The sequence below is a fragment of the Gymnodraco acuticeps genome, unplaced genomic scaffold (genome assembly GCF_902827175.1).
Source record: "Gymnodraco acuticeps unplaced genomic scaffold, fGymAcu1.1, whole genome shotgun sequence".
Taxonomy (NCBI): domain Eukaryota; kingdom Metazoa; phylum Chordata; class Actinopteri; order Perciformes; family Bathydraconidae; genus Gymnodraco; species Gymnodraco acuticeps.
The window spans coordinates 2357611-2376251 of record NW_022992351.1 but is presented as its reverse complement, the minus strand read 5'-3'; the positions used below and the strand labels follow the sequence as shown (position 1 = coordinate 2376251).

The following is an 18641-nucleotide window of genomic DNA, read 5'->3' as shown; positions in this document are numbered from 1 at the left end:
TGGTCTCTGACAGGAACAAGTTGCAGGTTGAAAAAACCCTCAGCTCGGAACTCGGCAGAATCTGCACCTGTCTATCATTACTATCATTACACCTGGGTAAAACAGAGTCCATTCTCTTCGGTTCAAAAAACAAACTCAGCAAGACCGACGGCTTCTCAGTAACAGTGGGTGACAATATTGTTACAAGGAAAGATGAAATTACATACCTAGGTTCCATACTAGAGGCAAATCTCTCCTGTGACAAAATGGCATCCAATGTAATCAAAAAAGTCAACCAACGAACTAGATTCTTGTACCGGATCTCCTCTCTGGTAAACAAGAATACCCTGAAGACTCTGGCAGGAGCACTCATTCAAGGGTACTACGACTATGCTTGCACCTCATGGTACCAAAGCACCTCAAAGGCGCTAAAAACAAAATTACAAACATCACAAAACAAACTGGTCAGACTACTGCTTGACCTTACTACTAGAAACCACCTCACCTCTGCCCACTTTGACAACCTAGGATGGCTTAGAGTAGACGACAGAGTACAGCAACTTGCAATGGGCCTGGTCTACAAGATACACTACACCACGAAGGTACCCATGTACATGTCAAAATACTTCCCAAAGGTCAGTGAATACCACGACCACAACACCAGAGGGAGCTCCACAAATCATGTTAAACCCAGATTTGGCTCAAACAAGGGACGAAACACGTTTCGCAATTATGCCACAACAATGTGGAACGCCCTACCCACAGCTGTAAAGGAATGTGAATCACTACCCACCTTCAAAACCTCTCTAAAAGAGCACCTACGAGAGACTGCAATTCGAAACTGGCCCCTGTAAATGTTCAAACCCAACCCCCTACAATATACAGTTTCCCACCCCCCCTCAATGTATATACTCTCTTTTTAGACACTTTTTATACTCACAAACAGTACTGTATATTTGTAGATCTGGTATGTCATAAATGTCTAGATTTAACAGTACTCTCTATCTGTATGTCATGTTATGATGAATTAAATGGGGGACCCTGATGTAAACAAGACGAAAGTCTTTTTCTGGTCTGCATCCCCTTAACAAGTGTGTATTGAGCTGTACTGTATTGTACCCATTCTGCAATCTGTTAATACAATTTTCAATCAATCAATCAATCAATGAACGACAGATCATTCGCCATCAAGTTAGTTCAAAAGTTTGCAGTTCAAATATTCTGCTGCTTTTCCAAGCCTTTTTACTTTATTTTCTTCTCTCATCACACATTCAAGCCCCCAGTGTTCATGTATCATTTCAATCTAAATTCTTCACTTTCTTCTTACACATTACATTTCAGCATAGCAGTTTAGCGTCAGCTTTTCAAAGCATTCCCACTAGCAATTTCTTCAGGAATTGAATTCTCTAGTTTTCATCTGTTGCTCCAGTTTATTGTTTCATTTTACTCCAAGTGTTTATCATGCACATTTACAATCCCACTGCAGCTCTTCTGGCAGTTTGACAGTACAAACGCATGCCTCCTATTCTACCAAGTGAAAGATTCCCAGTGAGGTCAGCATGTCTCATTTAATTATCAGTACACTAACAAGGATCTACTCCTACCTTCACTGCTTGATTGTGTCTTGTACAACAATGAAGATGTACACGACGCGTGCATGTTGGTTTCAATCCCCTTCTTCTCATTCATTCGTCAATTATCTCGACCACCACCGAGGAGAACCCCAAAACAAGAGAAAACTGAAAACAACCCACCTCGTTAAGCAGGAAGACGCTGGAAGAATTGGTAAGGGACATCCGCAGTAAACGGGGATCTCGGTCACATCAGCACAACTTGGGTGAAAAAGCCACGTTTCTACAGAAAAAAAGGCAGCAACAAGAGCAGAGCACAGCGGCTCGTTCAAACATGTTCACAACACAGCAGAGAAAACGGTTCGGCTGCTGCTTCGTTTGGACGGGAAGCTCCGGCGGCTTCTGCGCTGTAAAATCTCGTGTTTCTGGATTCAGGACATAATCAATGACAGTAGCCTACACAAATCCATAGGCACGGACACACGGATGGATAGATTACAGCTTTCTTAATAAATTATGCAAGACCTGCACTTTTCACAGACCCAAATCCCCGATAATTTCTGCGGAATTTTGTCAGATTTCTAATAATCAATTTCATCAGCCCTCGAACTCGCTCACTAACATTTTCCCATTTTGAAAAAAGTAACGGGAGGGATTCAAATGATAGACTACATTTCATTAATTTTGATGCACATGTGGCCATGGATGTGTTGCTTAACAAACATTTTCAAATGGGATCCATAATTGATATCTCCTGCTAGAATTATATTGCACACAGAGAAGATAATAAGATGTTTTGTAGATTTTTACATTTTCAGAGCCTGAGAGGTTCCAACATGAGCCAAGGTGTGTTTGATGGGGGCAGAGATGGAAGAAGTACTCATTTTACCTAGGTAACTAGTAAGTATAAGATTCAAGATTCAATTCAAGGCTTTTATTGTAATTTGTACATAGCTACGGTGTAGTTATGTCAATGAAAATATTAGGTGACAGGCTCCTCCAACAGTGCAACACAATAAAACAGATAAAATAGTGCAAGTAAATACAAATAAAATAGAATAGAAATAGTGCAAGAATAGGCTATACAAGTAATTGGAATATGATATATTAGATGAATAGTTTTTTAACAGTTGCAAACAGATGAATGTATGTACCCGAGTGTAGGAATACTATGTTATAAGTAAAAGTAATGTATTCAACATGTTATTTTAGTAAAAGTACAAAAGTATTAGCATCAAAATATACTTAAAGTAAAAGTACTTATTTTACAAATTGGGTAATATATAATTCATGTTCGGATTAGTTATTGATGCATTAATGTGTTTGAAGCTTTAAAACTGATAAAGGTGACGCTTTTAATTCCTTTGTATACTGCAGGGTAGCTATTTAAGTGATGTTTAGATTCCACATAACCTGGGGGGACAGAGCCTTCTCCATCGCTGCCCCCACCCTCTGGAACTCCCTTCCACAACACATCAGAGACTGCACCGACCCCCCCACTTTCAAAACACTGACCAAAACACACCTCTTCAGACTGGCTTTTAATTTGTGAATCATGCTGTGTTGCTGTTTTAATATTTATTTATTTTTTATTTCTATTCTTTATTCTATTTTATCAAACCCCTGTAAAGCGTCTTTGAGCACCTGGAAAAGCGCTTTGGAATAAAATGTATTATTATTATTATTATTATTCAAAATCTGGAAAGTAACTAAAGGTACTAAACAAATGTAGTAAAATTACATTATTTACCTCTGAATTGTAGTGGGGAAGAAACATAGCAAAACATTTTAATACTCAAGTGAAGTATAAGTTCCTCAACATTTACAGTAAGTAAATGTGCTTACTAGTAACTTCCCACCACTGGATGGGGGTGCTGTTTTCAGTCGAAGGAGACGTTTTATGTTTGCTGGGTGAAGATGTCCAGGAGGCAGGGGTGAGATGCGGGTCTTCTCGGTTTTCACTGATCCAGCACTTTGGCCACCTCACATCCCGTAAATGCCTTCCATTTACACAGCGCCCGCCCATCAGCGCTCCAGTCAGGTATACTGCCAATGTCAAAAACACAGGAGAAAGTCACTTTGTACTAACTCACACACACACACACACACACACACACACACACACACACACACACACACACACACACACCACACACACACACACACACACACACACACACACACACACACACACACACACACACACACACACACACACACACACACACACACACACACACACACACACACACACACACACACACACACACACACACACACACACACACACCAAAGACCAAGAGAGCCCATACATTGAAGCACATTTTGTGGTTGATGTAGTTTCACACTGACTTGGACTTTATGCAGCTTCCAATAAATCCAATCTGGCCAAATTCAGTGCAAGTAAAATGAAGGAAAAAAACCTAGAAATGTTAAAAGACACAGACTATCTTTCCCTTTGACATATCCAAATCCAGACATTTCTACCTGCTTAACATTTCTGAAAAATGACATCTACATATTTTCCATTATTTAAATGACATAAAAAGGGTGAATATGCAAATATTTTCCGAGTCAAGTTTACCTACTGAAAAGGGATGTAGACTTTTTCATTTGAAAGTTCATTTTTCGTGTAAGCAATGTTGGTTTCAAGTTTCAATATCACATCAGTAAGTTCTCATCTGATGTCACACATCCTGCTGCTGGCCTGGTAAAACCCAGATTGAATGTGAGAACAAATAGTTCAGCAGATGCACCTGCAAACAGCCTTATCGAGTCCAACTCTGAACATGAGGTTTCATTTTTCATACTTGACCAAGATTGACTTCCAGACGTGTTGGGATCAAAATCCTGCTGGTACAAAGTGTTACCTGAGATTTCAGGCACATTTCTTGATCCAGCTGATACGTGCAAAAATAGCCTTTTACTGTTCAACAGCACATACATTTTTCTGCACAGTGAAGGTGAAACATCAATGTGAAGCAACACTGCAAAAAACATTCTGAGTGATGGGACACCACTGTGAAACCACTGTTAAAGGCTTTAATGCAGAGAGTAACAGTTGCTGACCAATGGCGCCCACTGCTGGTCAAAATAACGAAAGAGATAATACAGGCTAGTACACTATTATTATTTGTTAATGGACAAAGGCAAAGCTGTGCAATTTGGAGTTTGTTTTTACATCTCTCACATGAGCAACAATAGCTTGTTTTCATTAATTGTTTTATAAAGCTTATATCTAACTTCTACATAACTGAATATACTAAATAATAAATACAAGTATAAAATACTAAAACTGCCACAAGCACAATAACTATATTTGAGGCAATTTTTATATTTTATTGTGTTTTTTTTACTCTTTTTTTTACTCTTTACTCTTTTTTTTTACTCTTTTGACTATTTATTGTCTCATTGCACTTTATAATTATTGTAATATGTACAGTAGTATGTAGCATTTATTGTATTTCTGTTTATGCTTCAGGAGATGATTCTTCTAGTTTACATTTTTTTCAAAGTCACATAGCTATGCATCTGTTCTTTGAACTGGGTTTCATGGGAATATCATTAGTAGAATTATAACTATAAAGTCTATAGTGTAGTAGGTCTATACTAAAGCCAACAATAATTACTACATAGCATTGTAATCTACTCTATTAGCTGTAGGCCTATTTTATATAAACCTATGTATACGATGAGAAACTTTAATGTTGGGATTAAGGAAGGGGGCTCAGAGGGACAGATTATATGTTTCAAGTTTAAAAGAGATCACAAATAGTACCCGTTGGTCAAATAAATTCCACGTATATAAAGAAACATCTTCATCACATATATGTAGAGATTACCAGGTAACTACTTACTGTAACCTAATATGTAATGTTCCCAGTGGGAACTTCCAGGGTGTGTAGTTGTTTTAAAGGGTGAAAAGTCAACATGTTCTTCTGTGTCAACACCAGTGTTGCCTTACTGGTTTTACAGATTACATGTAATCATGTGACGGGCTGCTTACTGGCTGGTTGTACAGACAATAAAACCTAATAATCCTTGTTTACTATCTTTATTGCTATGCTGTTAAAATGGCCTCCTTTAATGAATGTAAACACTGGAGTAGTTTCAGTGTGACTGCTGGCTCTGGGGGATAAAGGCATTGATTATACATTTTCTCCACTGGGTGGTGCTATAACCCTGTCTGGGTTGGCTCAGCACAGTTTCATTGTTTTCTGCCTTTTTTAAATAGATATGCAAACATTTCTAATCAGTGTGTTGTCGTATAATACTTGTGCTGATGTGAATGTTTTGAAAAAATTGAAGAAGAAGTTGACAACATACAGTTGTAAATCACACACCACGCACAGGAAGTGCCCTCGTGCCACCTCTAGGGGGACTCATGTGCTCACGAATGCAGCTCGTGTGAGTGTAGGCAGTGTGTGCGTGCGTGTGCGTGTGTGTGTGTGTGAGAAGGGGGAGAGAGGGAGAGAGAGCCGGAGAGGTCGAAGCGGTGGGAATGTACTGTAGCTCTGGCTGGGAAGAGCGAAGGTTGTCCGGCCAAATTCGCGGTGTTTGCTCGCTTCTCCCTGAACCAAAACCCCTCCTCCTTCCACACGGACAGACCCGCATCTGAAGCGTGTGACGGCGGATGCGTGAACACTGAACACGGAGCTAAACTGGAGCTCCACTGCGGTGTGATAGTTACTCATGTAACGAGGATGTCCAATGGTAAGTAGGCTGCCTCTCTTAAGCTTTTCCCGCGGCGGTGCTGGGAAACTGCTCTGCACAGTGTTATTGTATTTGGTGCGGCTCGGATAGACTGAAACGCAGTAAGAGGATAGAGCAGTCGGGGGAACATGCCAACAGCTGACTTGTACTACAGTGTTTTGCTGTGACGATTGCGGGACTGCAGGACTGTACACACGAACCCTTGGTCGTAATGCAGGCAATTTAACGTGTAGCAGCGATTAGGAGGCAAATCAGCTGTTTTACACTATTTTCGGATTGGCCCACAGCTTCCTCGCCAATTTCTTCTCTCCCAGTGACCTGTTTGGAGTCAAAACATAATGACGTACACGTTAAATATTGAGGGAGACAGGCCCAGTATGTGGACCCCGTTATCTCTGTACACTGGGCTGCACATCCCTGCGATATCAGGAGATGATCCACTGCCAATATTGAAGTTGCGGGTTGTTTTACTCCTGATAAGTTGGCGAAGACGGTGATGTGTGTCTAGCTTCACTTTTTTTTCTGCAGCCAACATACTCCATGCTGACTTCAGGCTATCCAGTGGTACAGTGTCTCCATGTGTAGTGCGGTTCAAGAGGCTACATTTGAACATGGAGAGCTGTCGCCTGTAGGCTACTTGGAGCGTCCTGTTATGTAATGCGCTTCGGCCGACTGCCCGCATCCAAACAGCCTGGGCCTACACGTGTAAATGCTAAACATGTTTTTTATTTATTTTTAACATCAGGCCCGTGTTGGCAATAGTGCCAGGAGTGATGCCGAAAATGTAAGATTTTGCTAATCTATAATGAAATCTAAATGAAAGCATCACCATCATGTTCAGTTGTTATGCATGCAGGCAGGACGGCTGACTGAAATCGGCCCATATGTGGCTCAGAGATTATATTCATATTCAATGGCAGATGCATGCATGTACAGATGGTATTACATAAGAGCCGCATGCTGCTGCCTGACCTATCGTTTAAGTATCAAAGGTGAATCGAGGATTACGGTTAATGCTGTCGGTAGAAGGTGAACTGGTCATATATTTGCATTATCCCAGACTGGGTCATATGCTAATCATGCTCTCAATATATAAAAAAAAATGCTTATAGCAGTACTAGTGTAGATTATAAATTGACTGAGTTAAATAATATGGTATTCAGGAAAAGCTTTTCCAAGCAGCATCAGATCTTTAATGAAAATATGTATTCCCCTTTTTCAATTAGATTTGAAATGTAATTAAAAAGTCCCCTTTTTCAATTAGATTTGTTTTGTGTTTGGTGGTTGATCATCTCAAATTACAAGCTGCTGTTGATTGTAAACACGGCCATGTGTGCAGTTCATGTGCACTCTTCCCACTGTTTGTCTCAGCTCAGTATGCCTGGCAGAGATTTGCTTATTACGTTTAGAGGTTAGCAGTGTCCTTGACATGTGCTGCCAGAAGCCAGCAATAGTGAGTCATCAAAGCTAATGGGGAGGCATGGAAAATGTAATCTGGACTGGAGAGCTCTTGATCTCTGATGGTGCCCCCTCAGTAGGCCTTTGTTGTCAAATGGAGCACACCCATTTCTGCCCACTCAAGATGTTAGGGGCAGATTGCAGTGATAGAGCATAGCGGAGTGCTGTCCACCAAGAAGAGCATCCCCTAAATGTTCAAAAATCCAGCAATCAGTGAAAGGTTTGTTGAAATAGGACTGTGTTTAACTCTAAAGTCTGATGGTGAAATTGACCGGTTGGCAGAAGCTGCATGAGGCTGTGATTGTCTGAGATTTTGTTGTCACAATCCAGTGTTTTGCAAACAAAACCGCAAATAGTTCCCATGCAAATGCTGTTCCAGGCTGATGGGGAAAGGTGATGACGGGACAAACAATTTTCTAGATATTATTTCCTGCCTCCGCTATTATTTGTCAAACTTTTCACCAGAGAATTATACACAAATACATGCACACGCAAACATAAATAAACAAATGTACCCCATCAACAGATGCAATGTTTTTCTTTATGTTTATGTATCCATAATGATCTTGACCCTCAGGTGTTATTTCCTCCGGCAGTGTTAGCTCAATAACATCATTTGTGTTGTTTTTGTATTTTCCCAGGAAAACAGGAAGTCTTTAGAGGCATTTGGGGGTGTATTGGGCTGACACACTGACTGTTTCTATAAAGAAGAACTGCTGAAACACGGATACACTTCTGATGCCTCGGGCCAGTCTGAGCTCATGGTGTGTGCTCGCGGGGATAAACTAGTGGCCTGGCCAAAGCGTGCTGTGTTGCTACACACCATAAAGCCCACACAGGTGAGAGGATCCTCATTGTTGTCGTTATCTCTTAAACTGACATTAAGTTTGAACGTTTTGGAATTTTGCAATTGCGATTACTATAAATGACAATGCAATCGGTTTATGATTCATTATATTGGAAAGAATGAGAATTTTTGCATCATTATTCATATTTTAATAGAAAAATATAATAGAATGATCATTATGTGATTTATTTTTGTAGGCTGGAAAATCTCTGCAGCACCACAATAATTAATTTAGTATTTTGTTGGTATTTTGTCATTATTTGCCTTAAACAAATATTGTGCCTCCTGCGACATGGACGTCCATTGTTCTGCCCTATTTTGGATGCATAATGATCAGAATAAATGCCACAACTTAAGCAATGTTTGTCTGTCTATGTTTCTTAACGTCCCTGTGTTTTGTTCAGGATGTCGTGGGCCAGAGGCCTCTTTGTAGGCAGAGTGGATGAGCGGAAGACAGCATGGGGAGAGCGCAATGGCAAGAAGAGGAAGGACAGCTCGTCGCTGTGCAACCCACACTACATGAGCTGCCTGAGGGACCCAGAGGACCTGGAGCTCCCTAATGCGACCCCCCAGCATTACCATTGTGGGGCAGGCACCAGCGGGGGCAACTTTGGCGTGCGCTGCGGCTGGCAGGAGGACCACTACGGAAAGAGGATGGGCGGCGGGGATCTGGGTCTGAAGGCTGTGGACCTGGGCTTTGATGATGGCGACCTCAAGGGCAGAAAAGAGGAGGAATCCGGGGAATTAGCAGAGACCGGCTGCGGGGCGATGAGTGCAGCAGACTGCTGGATGCGGGTAATGTGGGTTTTCCAATCTAAGAAATTTCAATCTGCCAAGCTGGAGCGTCTGTACCAGCGCTACTTCTTCAGACTCAACCAGAGCTCTCTAACCATGCTGATGGGGGTGCTGGTGCTGGTGTGTGCGGTCATGATGACCTTCCACTGCATCCACAGCACTCCTGACGTGGCCTTCGTCTCCGTGCTCTCTGTGGCCATGGTTCTCTTCCTGGCCATGATGGTGGTGTGCAACCGCAACGGCTTCCACCAGGACTACATGTGGATTGTGAGCTACCTGGTGATCGGGGTGCTGATTGTAGTGCAGGTTTTTGGGGTGCTCAGGGTGTACCCCCCCAGTGCTTCAGAGGGCATCTGGTGGACGGTCTTCTTCATCTACATTATCTACACGCTGCTGCCGGTCAGAATGAGAGCTGCTGTGGTTAGTGGAGCCGTGCTGTCCACCATTCACCTGGTGACCGCCTGGCAGCTCAACCAGGAGTACAAGTTCATTTTCAAACAGGTGAGTGACACAGCATGTACACACAGAACAACAGCTCTGACAATATGATGGATGGAAATATCTGCTAGTGTTAGTTTAGTACGTTTTTGTGTGTTTTTCTTACTTTTCAGTCACGGTACATTTCACTGTGATATCAACAACGTTATAGCGATTAGAGCTGACACAATTAATATAAACCAATCTGGTATTTGCTTTTTCATTTAGGTCACATTTCAAGCTAATGTGATTTTCCCATGTCATGTAATTTTAAACAGATTGTCTTTATGTCATCGGACTGCTTTTCGTTATTGGAGTGAATTATCACGCATTTCTGAATTTTTTCTAAACAACTAATCTATTTGAACGGCCTCAAGGCCATTTTTTGTGAAAAAAGGTTAAGTTAATACAAGGCTACAATCTGATTTATACAAGTCATCCGGAATCTCCCACAGTAAGGGTCTTTTTGTACACATTTCCCATCATACTTTCACACGAAAAATACACTGAAAGATACTAACTCCAGCTGCCTGACTGCTGAACTTTGTTATCCGTTTTGGCTGAAACCAATGCATTTTTAGCAAAACAAGGACAGTGCATTTTGTTCCATCACATTAGAGCAGTGGTTCTCAAACTTTTTCTGTCAGGCCCCCCCTTTGGAGAAAAATAAAAGTCGGGGCCCCCAACACAAATAGTCAGGCTCAGTGGCGGCGCCAGAGATTTATTTTGGGGGTGCTGTGGGGTAGCTTGACCTTTCATAGAGCGTGCTCAAACATTTAGGGTTTCCCATTAATGTACCGGGCGCTACAGAGGAATGTTCTACTGCAACAATCCCCAACGCAAATACAGTGTACCCGCGACTGTTACAATGAAGGCTCGATAATCAGCTCACGGCATATAGGTGTAAGCAGGGGTAAAGTGCTATTTTTACAGGTGTGTGGACCTCACATAGGGGGGTCCGGGGGCAAGCTCCCCCGGGAAGATTTATTTTTAAATATTGAAGTTAAATGCATCAATCTGGTGCACTTTGAGAGCAACATGAGAGATCTATGGATACATCTCTCAACACCCATATGAAACAGAACTGTAAACAGATTTACTTTTTCTTTATGGATATTTTACAAATCACCCTTTTAAACTTTATTCTTTTTTTACTGTCATATAGTATTTCATACCTGTTTTTAATTGATTCTCTTATTTTTGTATAACTATAATGATCATATAAACGTGTGCCTCGGAAATAGTTGTTTACATAAATGGTGACCTAAACGTTTGAGACCCACTGAGATAACTTAGACTAAAGTTAACTATCTAAACACTGAGAGAGTCCTTTAGCTCACTGAGCCTCTCAGTCTGACAGGAGAGGACTCTCCTCCACTTTGTTGTTGAAAAAACTCCTTATATCCGTTAGCGTAGCTCGCTAGCACCAGAAGCTAACAACGATCTCCGGTACCGGTGCGCTCTCTCTCTCGCTCCACACACACACAGAGCCGAGCTTTAATTAAATACAGAGACCCAGACGTAATACTGTACTGCATCATATTATTTTCGAATCAATAATTTTTTTAATGATTTTTTTTTTTTTTTAAATAACCATTTTTCCTCCTGGTCTCTCGCGCCCCCCCTGTCATGCCTCTGGGGCGCGCCCCCCACTTTGAGAACCACTGCATTAAAGTCACATGAAGTCTCTTCATTTATTTCATTTAATCGTTTATTTGGCAGGCAGGGACAATGCACAGTAATGAACACTTAAAACATTCAAATGTATCAAACGTAACAGTGCCAGATTTAGCTTTGAGCTCATTTCCATCTGCAGTCCCTCACATAAAACATTTAAGAAAATTACATTTTACAAACATAGAAAAAACAAAATACATGATATGCAAAAAGTGCAAAAGAGCAAGAGCAGCATACACAAGTATTTATGACATGGTAATACATGGTATTACGGTTAGCAAGAGTACAGAGAACAATAACAGCAGCTAATGACACATTTCACATTTACATATGTATTGTTTTAATAATCAATCTTTCAATAGTTGTACAAATACAATGTGTTTGTCAAATGATTTCTAGATATATCTTTTTGACCATAGCTATTACAGTACAGCCATTCTCAGAAAATGAAATTGGACATTTATATTCATGAGAGAACAAGGCGCATGTCTCAGGCTCGTGCTAGTACGGGCCCACTATTGTCACCATACAACTGAGCACAATGTTGTTACTGTATTCACAAGTAGAAACGCCCTACTTTCTCTTCCCATCAATATAGGGCAAACAGTGTACAGACTCCTAATCCCTTTTCCATGTCAAAGGTGCCTTACTAAAAGTAGATGGTGCTGTGGATCTCAAATGAGATTTTTAATGAGCCCATGTTTTGTGCTGTAGGGCTCTGTTGGGGTTTGTGGAAGGTCATCCGGGTTGAATGAGCCCGTTTAGCTGCATTGTGGAGTAATGTCATGATGATGTAGCATAGTGCCATTCAGGCCGCAACTCTCTAAAACAAGGAGGCTATTGTAGTCAAATGAAACAGGCTGGTTTGTGCAATGAATTTGATGGAAAACAGGATGATTACTTCTTCATAGTGGAGGCTGTGGAAAAGAATCAAAACTGAATTATACAATTAGAGATGGCCTCAGCTCCAAAACATTGAAACGTTTCTTTATTCGTTTTTTTCTCTTGCATGTGCTGTCAGATTTTTGTATTCAATTGTACATTCATGAATTTGCCAAACGTCTACAGCAGAAGTAATGAATGACCTTTTGTAAGTCTAGCCATATTTGCCTGAACATTGGATGTGTTTTTGCTATATTTGAAGCTCATATTTATAATTTCATAATATATCAGACAAGAGAAAAAAAATATTTAAGGTTTCCAGTTAATTTATTTTGACCAAAAACCTAAACCCTTCAAGTTGTAATGATATGAAACATGGAAAATATTCAAACTCTGATATTTGACTTCTTTTCTTGACAGAAACATATTTTGAAACTGTTGATAATTTGTCCATTGATCAGGCATTGAAAAATCTACTTTCGTTACAGCTTTAAACCTTTACGTAAAACGCAGATGTTCAACCAGTGATACTTATCGATACATTATGCCATTTACTAAAATACATTTTGATGCAGTAGGAAAAGCACAGATGTAAACAATAAAATGAATGATGGCTGTATTTCAGAGTCCTGGTAGTGTTCATGCTGGCCCCCCTTCTGGACCACTTAAATAGAAATGAGCCATTGTTTTTTATTTCATGTTACATCTGTGGTTTCCCAATATGACAACTAAAACTACGATATGGGTTATATCCTTTAATCGTTTTACTGACTCTATGTATCCCTCTATTTACCCTCTATATCATTGGTGCCATAGGTCAACACTCCAATAGGAGCTGTGTAGTACTACTATATTTCCACTACCTGTTTCATTGAACAATATTAGTGTCTCCATCATGATGTTTCAGAGGCCTTTTGAACCTTAAAAAGAACACTATCACAAACTTAAACACATGATTTCCACCCCTGTGGACAATGCCACAAAATAACCTGAAAAAGACACACGGGCTGAACAATGTGACTCTGGAGAGACATGTGACATGAGATTAGGGCTGAACGATGAATCGATTTTGAATCGAAATCGCGATTTCAAATGATGCGATTATCAAATTGCAAAACCTGCGATTTTTTTTAACATTTCTGTTTTTACTTTGTTTTTTGTTCTTGTGTGTCAGTCATCCACACCAATCAGAAGTGCTGTGCTCCACATGTACCAGCCATTGTTAACCAATCAGAAGTGGCCCATTATAGAAGGTGATAGACAGATTGATCCAATCACCTGCCAAGTATTTTTGAAAGTGCCTGCCCTTTCCAAATGGCTTCCAATGGAGCTTTCCTAGATGCTTTGGTGAAACAAACCATCCGAGTCAGGTTAGTACTGCTCCATCACATGTTTTACATCTATTACAGGATTAATCTTAAACTGAAGCTTGACTTTAAAGCAACCCAAGGGAAGTTTCATGTACGTTTAGTTCTTTCACTCGTAGCTCGGGCTGCGGGGGTGCTAGAGACGGGAGCACGTTGATGCGACCTTCCTAGCCGGAGATATGGCCGCATTTTACAATAAACTTCCGTTGGGTCGCTTAAAAATGGGCCTAGTTATGTTTAACTAGAGGGCCTCTCTCTCTCTCTCTCTCTCTCTCTCTCTCTCTCTCTCTCTCTCTCTCTCTCTCTCTCTCTCTCTCTCTCTCTCTCTCTCTCTCTCGTGTGCTTGCGTAGGGTTGTTGACTGCTGTTATCAGTAGAGATGGGATGAAATATGAGTTTATTGCCGATCAGGATACAAACATTCACAGTATGTTAATCGAGAGGAATTTCCATTATTGGGATAGTCATGAATAACCTCACATTAGTGAATTGAAAAGCTTACTAGCTCTCTTTCACAGTGGAGGAGTAAAAAATACAGGAATTCAGGTGTAAGAAAAAACTGGCTTACAAGAAGTTGCTATTTTATTCTTTATTCATGCATAACATATTCAAGACTGTAGTGGTAAAGTGATTCTCATGTTAAGAGCCATTTTAAGAGTGTTCTTTTTTTTTAAATAACGTTTTTTGGTTAGGGTTAGTGAAAATTAAAACTGGGCCGCTGCAGTTAGGACTCAGCCTTTGCACACGAGTCACCAGCTCTATTAGTTGACCTCCAACATTTTTTAATAATGTTTAAATTATTATCTGAATAATATTGTGAACTATTTTGACCAGAATAATTGGGACAGGAGTATTTGTTTATCTATATCTATATTTACCAGCCTTATCTCACTCATCTGGATATCTTTTTAGATGAAGAGGAAATTCATTGTCTGCTCTCAGTCTCAACAGGTGTCTCTTGTCTTGCTTCGAGCTACTGAGAGTTATGAATACAGAAGGACTCCATTCAGTATGTCACTCTATCAGTATTACATCACGTCAGCTCACACAAACTCTGTGACTCCTGGCGTCACATGGCCGGACTCTGGGATCTGGGAACGCTGGTTTCTTCTTCTGGGACCTCATCATCCCGCAGCCGTTTCTGTGTCCCAGACTTGTTTTTCCCTTATCTGAACGTTCCCTGTGGAGATGTATATGCAGTATCAGAGCTGAGAAGATTTGTAACCGATGATGGCGAAGACAAAAGAGGTCTTTGTGAGGGACCTCCACGATGAAGCCGGGGGGGTGTGCGGGGGTTACAGTGGTGACAAGGGGACGGCCACGGATGGAGAGTGTGAAATAATGCTGGGCTGACGCACACGGCTGTAAAAGAGCAGCCACTCTCTTCTCTCTTTCCACTTTTCTTCCTCTTTTTTTCTGTGAGTCATAATTCCTCTCTCACAAAATCGCCCTCAGATGGAGTGGCCTTTCATTTCTCAACAGGCTGAGATTGATCTCACGCTACTCATGGGAATTGTTTCCATGGATCTCCATGTTTCCCACTTTGCTCTAAAGGGCCTTGTCTGACAACATTAAAGAGATGAAGGTATCACTTTATCAGAAAGAAGCAAGTTAGACTTCAGGGGGACCTCGTTCATTCTTTCGGGTGGCAACTTGTTTGAATGAAGTCTGGAGTAAGTTTGGAGGCACTTAGCCTGAGGCCTGACCCTCACCTCCTCAGTGGTGTGCCACCCTGGCCTGAAAACAAACCTTCTGTTTAGAGATGAACTTGAAATGTCATGACTGGCTTGTTCAATTCTTGAATAATATTTAATTTCTCTGATCCAAACTTGACTTTTACACAACTTCATCTGTTTATATTTCACTCACTCGGAATCCTTTTCATCAAATTAAATTAAATTCATATCCTGACTCCAAGGTGTGTTTAAAAGCTCTGCATATACATGTAGTCGCTTTAATGATGCTAGGGATGTACCCCTTATCTTCTGCTTTCTTCAGCTTACTTGTGTTTTGCACACTTTATCCCTCAAACTGCATTTGGTTGAAAAAGTCTGCTGCAAGCTTCTCTGACAGCTGACGTTGTGGAAGCTGATTTACTTTAAGCTTTGACAGTTGGCTGATGACTAGCAATCATAGTTTTTCCAATCAAAGGGCATCTGGAATTTTGTGTCTTCAAAATTCCTATTATTGTTTGATCAAATCAATGTTTGTTCTTGTGAGGTTTTCCTGACATTTCTGCTTCTAAGCAACACTGAACAACTTGACATTGAATCTTCACTCCAACACATGAATGCAACTCTCAGAGTTTGTGTTTCAGTAGCTTCACGTAGCTTTTACAGTAAGCTTGCAATATTCCGAATGGACGATGTTCGGATTATCGGAAAACATCTTGACTTTTATCACCCACTGCATGTTGGTACGGGAGTGAAGAACATAATGCTGTGGGATTTGAGAGATTGACCAAATGTATAAGAGTACTCAGCAGAACATGTTCCCTTTGCATTTATCTACCTGAGTTATGGTTTCATCTCGTGATGCCTAACACTCAGACTGTGGCTGGAATTCAGACACGTACGAACCAGTGCACACACATCACATGGTCCAAAACAGATGAATTTGGCCGTGTTGTTCTTATCTCACTCTCTCTTGTGGGTAAAGAACTTTGGCTTTGATACGTGTATTACCATGACTTAAGTAGGAACAGCTGTACATCCATACGCCTATATGTTTTAAGAGGGATTATGTGACTAACTGTGTCATTGTTTAGAGAATTGATATCCAGCGTGCGTGCAAGATGTCATACTTGGAATATCAAGGAGCTAAACTGAAGTTGGTTCCTTTGTGCGCAGCAGGATATATTTGGATAACCAAATCCCAAATGCAGTCCTCTGAAGGGTGAGCTATTGACAGGCAGGTCAAGAAGAGAGTAAAGTCCCAAAGGTGCATGTAGTCTGTGCTTTTGTTATTGTGTGCAGATCCTGCACTAGAGGAGAAACCTGTTCATTTGGCGGATTGTTATGGGGTCAACGAGTGTGGGACTAGTGGAAACATACTGATCCCTCTGCTTAGTGCTGGGGGGAAAAAAGATACCAATCAATGAAATGTCACAGGCATGAGCAAGGCGTGCATAATGCATTTAGGCCAGTACATTGGTGTTACCTAAGAGAAAACTTAAAGCAACACCCAGGCTATTATCTATGATGTTTGCTTGGGAAGTGTGACAGGGGCCTTGTAGGCTTTTTATCGTTATAATATTATCACTGTGGATTTACAAGATGCATTTGTAATATCTGGTTTATTAGCTTATTTTGAGAGCTGGGAAAATATTTGTACTAATACAATAACACCTGATTTTCTACGCTTTAGTTCTAGCATTAAAAACAAAATCCATTGTTTGTTCTCCTAAGCATCAGTAATAATAAAGAACTAAATACAGCCTTTAAATGGCTCCATTAAATTAAATGCGATTTTATAATAAGACAATCAACAACATGTAATAGATTAAATAAGATTTCCTAAATATAGATCAGGAAATGTTTAATCAAACACTAAGCAATCGAGATTAGAGTATTAGATGCCAACTTTTAATAGTTGACACACATCAACACGTGGTTACACAGAGAGACTTTGGCCAGCACTCAGAAATATTGAGATTTGAAACCCAGCTCTACAATATATCAGCAAATCTGGTTTACACGGTCAGGAGAAGTGGAGTGTGTGATGTGTGTCTGTCTGTGTGAGCTTCATGGATCAGAGCTGCTCACTTGGCTGCTATCAAATGGTGAGAACCGATCATCAGGTACTGTTGGTGCCAAACAATGCAGTGGCTCAAATAATAGTTCCCCCTTTTTACTCCCAACCCCACCCCCTGTCAGAGAGGGAGAGTGTTTCTGACTCATCCAGTTATTGTATTACAACCAGAGGCAATGATACTAAACCGGATAACTTCCACCACTATGGGTGGGAGCAATTAGGATTTAGCGATAAGCGGAGTATTGCTCTTAAAATAAGGACGATGATAAGTCGATAACAGCCGGACTAATAATAGCTGTGCGAGTCAGGGTTGAGGAAGTGCAGGCTTCTAATAACAGCTCATGGTTTACTAGCAACTTGGCTCTTTGAAAAAGTAAATACAGGGATTTAAGGATGACTGCCATGGCGCAGCTCCAAGAGATATATATTAGGAATCCATTAGCAGTGTTAAATGTTCATTTGTGTGCCATGCAAGCCCCAAGGCTTTTAAAGTGCTACTTTGGATCCCTTGGAGATTAGTACAGCCCATCTGAGTTCTGGGGACATGAAGGTGAATGGCGCTCTGTCAAAGGTCACTGTCACACTATCCAACCGTCTTGTTATCCCTCTATCCCGGTTACAATGATACTGTCAAAGCAGCCACGTCATATGTTGGGCTGATTATGCATTGGACTAAAGCTGTAATTAACAAACATGTTCACTGTCATTGTACAAACCTGCTGTTGAAATGCACACCGTCCTTATCTCTTTTGTCAATACATTACAGCCCCTCTTTACCCTGCAGAGCCTCATTAAGTTTCACCTGACAAACTTATTAAATGAAAAGAGCAGATCCTCCTAATGGTTTTTCCTGCTTTAAGCACCAACCATTTGTGTCTGTCTTATTCACATGTTCTGTGAATGATGTCAGATACAATGCAAGACCCCGGCTGGTCCCATGATGTAATTTTACACACTCAGGGTTAATCCAAAGGAAGCTATGCGCCTCACACCTTCACACGTCTGCAAAACGGTGTGTTGTCTTAATTTATCACGCTCCCTTGTCACATGTAAAAAAGAAAAACTCTTCTCTTAGAAAGGGATCAGAAAAACGGTAAAGTTTTAATTTGGGATGAGGTGTGTC

At 40.7% G+C, this 18641-nt stretch overlaps 2 protein-coding genes across 2 annotated transcripts in view; one reads left to right on the top strand and one right to left on the bottom strand.

Moving 5' to 3' along the window:
• Positions 1 to 1865, bottom strand: part of cacnb3b (calcium channel, voltage-dependent, beta 3b) — a 39607-nt gene extending 37742 nt beyond the window's left edge. Inside the window, exon 1 of the mRNA XM_034209548.1 lies at positions 1734 to 1865. Coding sequence (XP_034065439.1) covers positions 1734 to 1775 — 42 coding nt within the window. The 5' untranslated portion in view covers positions 1776 to 1865. The remainder of the gene's footprint in view (positions 1 to 1733) is intronic.
• A 4142-nt stretch (positions 1866 to 6007) lies between these two features.
• Positions 6008 to 18641, top strand: part of LOC117541907 (adenylate cyclase type 6-like) — a 34464-nt gene continuing 21830 nt past the window's right edge. The window contains exons 1-3 of the mRNA XM_034209210.1: positions 6008 to 6263; positions 8363 to 8560; positions 8973 to 9864. Of these exons, the coding sequence (XP_034065101.1) occupies positions 8974 to 9864 (891 nt within the window). The 5' untranslated portion in view covers positions 6008 to 6263; positions 8363 to 8560; position 8973. The remainder of the gene's footprint in view (positions 6264 to 8362; positions 8561 to 8972; positions 9865 to 18641) is intronic.